Genomic DNA, 9197 nt, shown 5'->3' with positions numbered 1-9197 from the left:
TTAATAAAGGATTCATACTGTACCAAATTTATGTTGCATTATATCATATAATAAATTATATATCATAAAATGATTATTGATTATATAATACATGATATGAAATGGTTAAGAATGTGGGCTCCAAAAAAAAAAAAAAAACCAGATCCAGGTTGAAGTCATAGATTCAACATTTTTCTATCAGTCTTCCAAATTGACAACAAACTTTCTGAGCCTTAATTTACCTACTATAATACTGAAATAATGTAACCACATATTTCATAGTATGTAATGATCAGCTATACATATAAACTTGGCTAGGCTATAGTATCTAGATATTTGGTATAACATTATTTTAGACTTTACTGTGACAGTATATTTCAGGTGAAATTAACATTTAAGTCAGCAAACTTTGTACAAAGCAAATTTCACTCCATAATTTAGATGCATCTTAGTGAATCCGTTGACTTCACATTCCAGGATGTCTGGCTCTAGGTCAGTGATCACACCATCGTGATTATCTGGGTCATGAAGATCTTTTTTGTACAGTTCTTCTGTGTATTCTTGCCATCTCTTCTTAATATCTTCTGCTTCTGTTAGCTCCATACAGCTTCTGTCCTTTATCGAGCCCATCTTTGCATGAAATGTTCCATTGGTATCTCTAATTTTCTTGAAGAGATCTCTAGTCTTTCCCGTTCTGTTGTTTTCTTCTATTTCTTTGCATTGATCACTGAAGAAGGCTTTCTTATCTCTTCTTGCTATTCTTTGGAACTTTGCATTCAGATGCTTATATCTTTCCTTTTCTCCATTGCTTTTCGTTTCTCTTCTTTTCACAGCTATTTGTAAGGCCTCCCCAGACAGCCATTTTGCTTTCTTGGATTTCTTTTCCATGGGGATGGTCTTGATCCCTGTCTCCTGTACAATGTCACGAACCTCATTCTGTAGTTCATCAGGCACTCTATCTATCAGATCTAGGCCCTTAAATCTATTTCTCACTTCCATTGTATACGAACAAAGCTAGTGGTGATGGAATTCCAGTTGAGCTATTTCAAATCCTGAAAGATGATGCTGTGAAAGTGCTGCACTCAATATGCCAGCACATTTGGAAAACTCAACAGTGGGCACAGGACTGGAAAAGCTCAGTTTTCATTCCAATCCCAAAGAAAGGTAATGCCAAAGAATGCCCAAACTACCACATGATTGCACTCATATCACATGCTAGCAAAATAATGCTCAAATTTCTCCAAGCCAGGCTTCAAAAATACATGAACCGTGAACTTCCAGATGTTCAAGCTGGTTTTAGAAATAAAAAAATAAAAAACAAAAGAAAAAAGAAAAGGCAGAGGAACCAGACATAAAACTGCCAACATCTGCTGAACCATTGAAAAAGCAAAAGAGTTCCAGAAAAACATCTATTTCTTCCTTATTGACTATGCCAAAACCTTTGACTGTGTGAATCACAATAAACTGTGCAAAATTCTGAAAGATATGGGAATACCAGACCACATGACCTGCCTCTTGAGAAACCTGTATGCAGGTCAGGAAGCAACAGTTAGAACTGAACATGGAACAACAGACTGGTTCCAAATAGGAAAAGGAGTACGTCAAGGCTGTGTATTGTCACCCTGCTTACTTAACTTATATGCAGAGTACATCATGAGAAACGCTGGGCTGGAAGAAGCACAAGCTGGAATCAAGATTGTCTGGAGAAATATCAATAACCTCAGATATGCAGATGACACCACCCTTATGGCAGAAAGTGAAAAGGAACTAAAAAGCCTCTTGATGAAAGTGAAAGAGGAGAGCAAAAATGTTGGCTTAAAGCTCAACATTCAGAAAATGAAGATCATGGCATCTGGTCCCATCACTTCATGGGAAATAGATGGGGAAACAGTGGAAACAGTGTCAGTTTATTTTTGGGGGCTCCAAAATCACTGCACATGGTGACTGCAGCCATGGAATTAAAAGATATTTACTTCTTGAAAGGAAAGTTATGACCAACCTAGATAGCATATGCAAAAGCAGAGACATTACTTTGCCAACAAAGGTTCATCTAGTCAAGGCTATGGTTTTTCCAGTGGTCATGTATGGATGTGAGAGTTGGACTGTGAAGAAGGCTGAGCACCGAAGAATTGATGCTTTTGAACTGTGGTGTTGGAGAGTCCCTTGGACTGCAAGGAGATCCAAGCAGTCCATTCTGAAGGAGATCAGCCCTGGGATTTCTTTGGAAGGAATGATGCTGAAGCTGAAACTCCAGTACTTTGGCCACCTCATGTGAAGAGTTGACTCATTGGAAAAGATTCTGATGCTGGGAGGGATTGGGGCAGGAGCAGAAGGGAACGGCAGAGGATGAGATGGCTGGATGGCATCACTGACTTGATGGACGTGAGTCTGGGTGAACTCCTGGAGTTGGTGATGGACAGGGAGGCCTGCCGTGCTGTGATTCATGGGGTCGCAAAGAGTCGGACACAACTGAGTGACTAAACTGAACTGAACTGGTGAATCAGTTGAAAAATTTAATAGAAAATGACTGACCTTCCAGGAAGAAGAGGGAATTTTTTTTCTGTAAGACTGTCTTTGGACCCAGCTGTAACTTTTTCCTGAGTCTCAAGCCTACCAGTTTACTGTGCAGATTTGGGACTTGCCTAGCCTCTGTAATCTTGTAAGCCAAGTCATTCATGTAAATATTTCTGTTTATTTCAATCTCTTTCATTTTCTCTATTTATAGACCCCATTTGTTCTGTTTCTTTGAAGAACCTTGACTAATGCAAAGTGTTACTGTGAGGATTTAATAAAATAATGCACAAAAAGTTGCTAGCATATAGTAAGTGATCAGTAAATAGACCAATATCTACCATTTTAGTTGTAATTAATATTAAAGGTTTACTATTTTCTAGTTAATATAACATCATATAATTTGGAAAATTGATTTGGTGCTGGGATTTGGAGAATGAAGAACATTTAGATTTGACTGAAATCTTACTCTGTGGCACATTATGTACTGTGTGTGTTGTATTTCTCATCTAGTTTATGTGTTGTATTCCTCACTATAACCCTTTTTGTGGACAGTGTTATTTTATAAAGAAGGAAGCTAAGATCCAGAAAGATTAAGCATTATTTTCAGTGTCAACTGAACTAACTACTCACAAATCTAGCCTAGTAGACATAGTCAGTTTGATCCCAAGACCTATACTCTTAAATTGTACCCTAAATTTTTTCAAAATAAAAATAGTTGAACAAAATTCCAACCAAAAATAAACAGTGGATTCGCTTTTGCTTTAAATGTAATGAGGCTGTGAGTTTAGCATCAAAAAAATTCCAGAGACAACATCAGAGGCATTCACAAAAGCCGTGAGTGACCTAGGCTCACATGCAAAACAGATATTTAGCCACTCACCCTGGAGGTGGGGTAAGGACTTCTCTGATGCTCTCTGACCTCACTTTCTCCACCCACCCTCAGGAAAGAAGACTTCACTATGAACTGGACTATTGTCCTTGGATTTACATTTGTTCAAAAGAGTTAAATATCACATCCACAAATAGGTTTTTGTTGTTGTTGTTTGTTTGCTTATTTGTTTCTCTTTGGCTGCAGAAAAAAACAAAAATGGAAATCTCTTACTCTCAGTTCAAGGGGCAGAGGAAAGGGAAACAAAAGAGATTATTGAACACTTCGGTTTCCCAGGTGGCTCAAGGATAAAGAACCTGCCTGCCATTGCAGGAGACGCAGGTTTGATCCCTGGGTTGGGAAGATCCCCTGGAGTAGGAAATGGAAACCCACTCCAGTGTTCTTGCCTGGAAAATTCCGTGGACAGAGGAGTCTGGTTGGCTACAGTCCATAGGGTCACAGAGAGCTGAACATGACTGAGTATACACACACATACACACGCACACATCGAAAACTTAGATTGAAATCATCCCACGTCTAAATATGGCAGCTGCTACTCAGCTTTAATCGTTTTAACACAAACAGGGCTAATTTATCCCAAATTTATCCCTTATTTATCCCAAATATTAAAAACAAAAAATCAAGAGAAACCTGAAATATGAAAATTTATAAGAAATATCTAAACTTTTTAAGTATTGGGACATTGACATTGAAGTCGCTCAGTCGTGTCTCACTCTTTGCGACCCTATGGACTGTAGCCCACCAGGCTCCTGCGTCCATGGAATTTTCCAGGCCAGAGTACTGGAGTGGGTTGCCATTTCCTTCTCCAGGAGATCTTCCTGACCCAGGGATCGAACCTGGGTATCCTGCATTGTAGGCAGATGCTTTACTGTTTGAGCCACCAGAAAAGTCCCAAGTATTGGTAATAAGTAGTAATTTAAAAATATGTTGAGAGGGCTATCAATTTTGAACAAATTGCATCTACAGAATTTTGACACATAGAACCTCAGTTTACAAACAATGTAATTAACAATAGGATGAGAAAAAAGCACCCTATTTCACTTAAAAATTGAACAACAAGTTAATTCTCAGAATATATTTGTGTTATAATTTAATGGAGACTAAACAGAAAAATATATATTCAGTATTTATCATCAATTTTTTCTAGTTCCCAGTCAAAAGTTAGTAATTTTCTCTTTTCCAAATTGCCTATTGGCCTGATTACTACAGCTCAAAAAAGACAAACAATTGATTCAATTACCTGGATAAGTCATGATAAGCAAGGCATTTATATGGTATCCAGGGCACTCCAATGGCATTTTTATTTCAAAATAGGTAAATTAATGTGTTGGTAAAGCAGATAAAGGCTATTCACATTTATCAGGCAAAACCATAGAGGTGGTATTCAAATACCTTAACATTAAAAAAAAAAATCAAATGTAGCATTTCAGCTAGCTAATCTATGAGCACCTTTTGATTAGCAGAGGAATCTGACTGTGAAGGTTTAAAGCAAAGCAAAACTCATCCAATCGTTATGATGTAACCCCACATGATCTTATTTAATTACAACCAGATAGTCACTGAAAACTAGGAGAAATCTGTTCTTTTTTCCCTTGAATCATGTAAAAGTTTGATTTTAAATTAAAATACAAGTATATATAATATATATAATCCTATGCATACTACATCATTAGCCAAAGACTGCTAACCCTGTGATAATTTTAGACATTTATTTATTATGTTCTACCAACAAACACAGAGCTGAGACTGATTAAATTTAAAAAGCCAGTCATTTTTTTTTAACAAATATTTTATTTTAATGAAGCTGATACAGACAATGTCCATTTAAAACCCATATCCCAGGCCAAAAAGTACAAATAAAGTCAAAAAGAACACTGTTCTGCTGTATACACTTCTGCATAAATAACTTTAACTGCGAATGAAAACTAGATCTTTTTGGGGATCTTCTGCAAGATCTTTTTCTTTTATCTTAAAATGCTTCCTCTTCAGTGAAGCCATCTCTGGTGTTAGTCATTATTCTGAATACCTCTGTCACTTTGCCTCCAACTTGAAATTCCTCTTCTTGTGGTCCAGACCCTCAGATTTGAAAAGTAGCTTCAAGTTAAGGAAAGGTCATTTTCCATAGTTCCATTTTCTGAAAAACTCCCATCTCCCACTGAAAGTTATAGCTCAGGAGTGAAGCAACACATGCTATAACTTCAGGGCCAACTGGAGAGTCATTAGGAACACTCACATTACTCAACCTTATTTATCACAAGTCTGCAAACGCATAGTCCTGGAAAAGGTGGTCTCTCTATGCACACATGTAATTTTTTAAAAGGACAGAGTGATATGAAGGGAGCTGAGATTTGATCACCAAAAATCAGCACAATGAAAACAAACAATGATGAATAATGGGCTCTAGAATTCAAGTTTCCAGATACTTTTAAAGAGTTGGGGTGCCGGTTTTCAATTCGGTTTTGAATACCACATTACAAAAAAAGCTATTTTTAAAAATAAAAGAGGGTTAAGAGAAAAGAAAAAATAAAAGAATACCTAAACCATTGAATGACCCCCTGTTTATTTCTGATAAATTCTGATCATATCTTTTTCTTCCATTCACAGTTCTTTGGGAGTGTGATTATCAACAATTTTCTGACCTTCAAGGAGAAACCTGAGTGAATTCATGGGAACTTCCTGTCTTTGACAATCTGATTCTTTGAGTTTCTTGAGATGTATCACCATTTTCACTTTGAAGTGACTCTCACTGCTATCCTGTCTGGTGACTTTGAGTTTACTATATTCTCCTTCTTTCTTATCCCCCAAGTCCTCGGTTGAAGGTTTTGCTTCCTGGTCGGACATGGTGACAGTGACTTCTCCTGGGGCCTCCGCAAAGCAGCAGCCTCAGGTAGGCAGAACCTTACTCCGGAGTTTATAAATCTCTTTTCCCCATAGCACAACACCAAGGCTGGAAGAACTTTCTGTATGCCTTGAAGCCAGTTTCTTGAGTCAGCACTTTGTTATTCTTGTGCCAGTCAGTGAGCATGTGAGTGATATTCTTTTTCCAATGCAAATAGCAGAAATCTTGAATCTTGTTCTCTTTGAGTATAAGAAATAAGACAATTCAATGTGATTAAAAAAAAAAAATACATGTTGCCAAAACTCTATCCCTGAGCTAATCTTCAAGAGGATATTTTGCTCCACTGCAATATTTATGACATTTGCCTTGAGAAATAATTGCACTCTCCATAGAGGCCTGTATTGAAAAATTTTTATTTGGGAAATGTAAGTTGGTTTACCAGCTTATTTTAGATAACTTGTGAATGCTAGTTTTAGTGCAAGTTTGTGTGTCTGACACACAGGCCAAACAAACCAAAATGTCAGAGTTTGGAGCAGAGAAATATTTATTGTAGAGCCATGCAAGGAGATAATGGTTCCTGCCCCCCCCCCAAAAATGTTTTTTATGGGATCACATCCTGCACAATTCTCTGATTGGTTGATGATGAGGTAACAGAGCGATGTTACAGGGGTTAACTTTATCAATCCTTGACATGCTGTGTAGGTCTGGGGGTTGTTTGTTCATGATCATCAAGTAGTTAATTTCTCCCACTTGGTGGTGGTTTTCACCTCTGCAGAACAACTCAGGAATGTGCATTAGATTACTGTTACCTAAGTACTTCAGAGAGGAGTTAAGCAGAGGGTAGGGGGGAAAGGGCCTCCCCAACCCTGAAGGCCCTATGGGGTCCTGCTTGGTTACAATAGAATATCAATCAGAGATGAAATAGCCCTAAGCATTTTCTCTCTCCAGTTATGTACCCTACAGAAGTGTGTTATACAAAACTTGGATTACCTAAACATACACTGATCTGCCTTGGATGAAGACCTTGTCCATTCATGTTGTCTTAATTTTTATTGTGCTGAAGTGTATTAATAATAATTCATGAGGAACTAGATGATCATGGTAAAAACTGGGTAATCACACAAGGCTGTTTTAAAAATGATGTGTTTTGAAGATTGATTAACCAAATGGACAACCAAAGGAATACCAAATGTCATGAGCAAGAAATTATTTTGGTCAGTGCTTTCCTGGGGTGTAATAAAAATGCATTACTAGATACCTTTACAGAAAAAAGATTTTAGTGAAATTTAATGAAAAAACAGGGGATAGGTAGCTAATTCAGAGCTAACAGGAAAGAGGTTTTCCCCAAAATGGAAAAATTTGCTCCATCTGGGTATTTTTCAGTAATTGAGGCCCACAGGCTTTGGCTAGCTATGAAACGACAGCATACAATTTTAAAGTTACATTTAGTTGGAGAGCTTTTGTACTCCTCATCACCATATGAAAGTTCAATTGATTTTTTTTTTTTCATTGAAATGGCTAGTTATTGGACACAACTGTCTTAAACTGACTGGTAATTCAACCCATGCCTATATAACACTAAAATAACAGATCAAACCAGTAGAAAAAATAACAGTCAAGCAGATCAGTTTCACACAAATTTAGCTAATTGATAGAACTTTCCTCCTTTTAACCCATCATTTCTGTTGTAGAGATAAACAGGCTCCACTCAGCATCAACTCTGTCAAACCCCAAAACCCACACACAGAGAACACCTGACCTGAGAACATCTCATCAAATTTCAGCTTCTCTATTTTTGCCTTTGGAGAATAAAATATCATTACATTTGCCTCCTTCATACTAAGCAATGAGCCTGGCCAGCCCAAGGAAAAATAATGAAATAAAGTCTGCTTTAGGAATTATGTTAAATCGCCTAATCAGAGATTTTTTGCTTTTTGATGAAATTTCTACCTTTCTACTGTCTCTAAACATTATTTGGATAACCTGTGCATTTCTGTGCCACACAATTCTCAAATTTGTCTCTCTCAAAAGCATTTAACTTCCCAAATTCTCCTCCATGTGTCAAACTTGGTGCTTTACTGATTGCTTTTGATAATGTAAGAAACTACTTGATTAAGAAGCTAAGGGCTGTTAATGGGTTACATCCCATGTAACTGTTGCAAACCTTAGGATTCTGTCACACAAAATAGTGACCAGTGGGGAGACTCTCAAAATTCCCTTTAAGGTGAAGGAGATAAAGGATTTGGCAAACCTTGGATTCTTTCAGTGCTTCTGAAATGGCAGGGCGTAGGGTATTAACACATGTGAGGCTGATTCTGAAAGCTTTTCTCCCTTTAGGCTTAAGAAATTACAAATGTCACTCCAAGAATAGAGTTCTTCAGTTTTTCAAAACTAACAGGCCCATGCCCATTACCCACCTGCAGGGATTTTAACTCTCTGTATTTAGGTTAGACCCAGGTACCATTATTTCTTGAAAGCCACATAGGTAAGTTTGAGACACAACCAAACTTGAGTGCTAAGTGACTACATAATAGTTGTTAGATGATTACCCAGAAACCTCAGAAAGATTATGTTAAATGAAAGAAGCCTCTCACAAAAGATGGCATATTATACGATTACATTTATATGAAACATCTAGAATGGGCAAATCTATAGAGACAGACAATAGTGTTTCCAGGGCTAGAAAGGAGTAGAGAATGAGGAATAGGGTGATGATACCAGGGAAGCCCTAGCTAAATGGTACAGGGTTTCTTTTTAGGGTGATTAAAGTTAACTGTGGTAATGTTCACCCATATCTGTGAATATACTAAAAACCATTAACTGGGACACATTAAATCAGTGAATTTTAAGGTATGCCAATTATATTTCAATAAAATTGTTATAAAAAATTTACACGATATGTACTGAAACCTATATCTCTCCACAATTGTGAGAAAAAAAAATATATCTTTCTGTATTGATTTTTTGGGGGCCTGG

The 9197-nt window shown here is 37.2% G+C and overlaps 1 protein-coding gene across 1 annotated transcript; it reads right to left on the bottom strand.

The window, feature by feature from the left end:
• Positions 1-5941: 5941 nt before the first annotated feature.
• Positions 5942-6223, bottom strand: LOC139180029 (small ubiquitin-related modifier 1-like). Its single transcript, XM_070781292.1, has 2 exons — positions 6055-6223; positions 5942-5982 (listed from the first exon to the last, which is right to left on the bottom strand). The coding sequence occupies exons 1-2, from the start codon at positions 6221-6223 to the stop codon at positions 5942-5944; spliced, it is 210 nt and encodes a 69-aa protein (XP_070637393.1).
• Positions 6224-9197: the final 2974 nt, after the last annotated feature.

Source organism: Bos indicus, chromosome 26 (assembly GCF_029378745.1).
Source record: "Bos indicus isolate NIAB-ARS_2022 breed Sahiwal x Tharparkar chromosome 26, NIAB-ARS_B.indTharparkar_mat_pri_1.0, whole genome shotgun sequence".
NCBI classification, from domain to species: domain Eukaryota; kingdom Metazoa; phylum Chordata; class Mammalia; order Artiodactyla; family Bovidae; genus Bos; species Bos indicus.
Note: the sequence above shows the minus strand (reverse complement) of the source record. Positions and strands in the feature narration are given on the sequence as shown.

Excerpts from the sequence above, each read along its gene's own strand:
- LOC139180029 (XM_070781292.1), bottom strand. The coding sequence starts at position 6,223 with ATGTCCGACCAGGAAGCAAAACCTTCAACCGAGGACTTGGGGGATAAG. Across the intron at positions 5,983-6,054 it reads AGATTGTCAAAGACAGGAAG|GAATGGAAGAAAAAGATATG; the intron begins TTCCCATGAATT and ends CCAAAGAACTGT.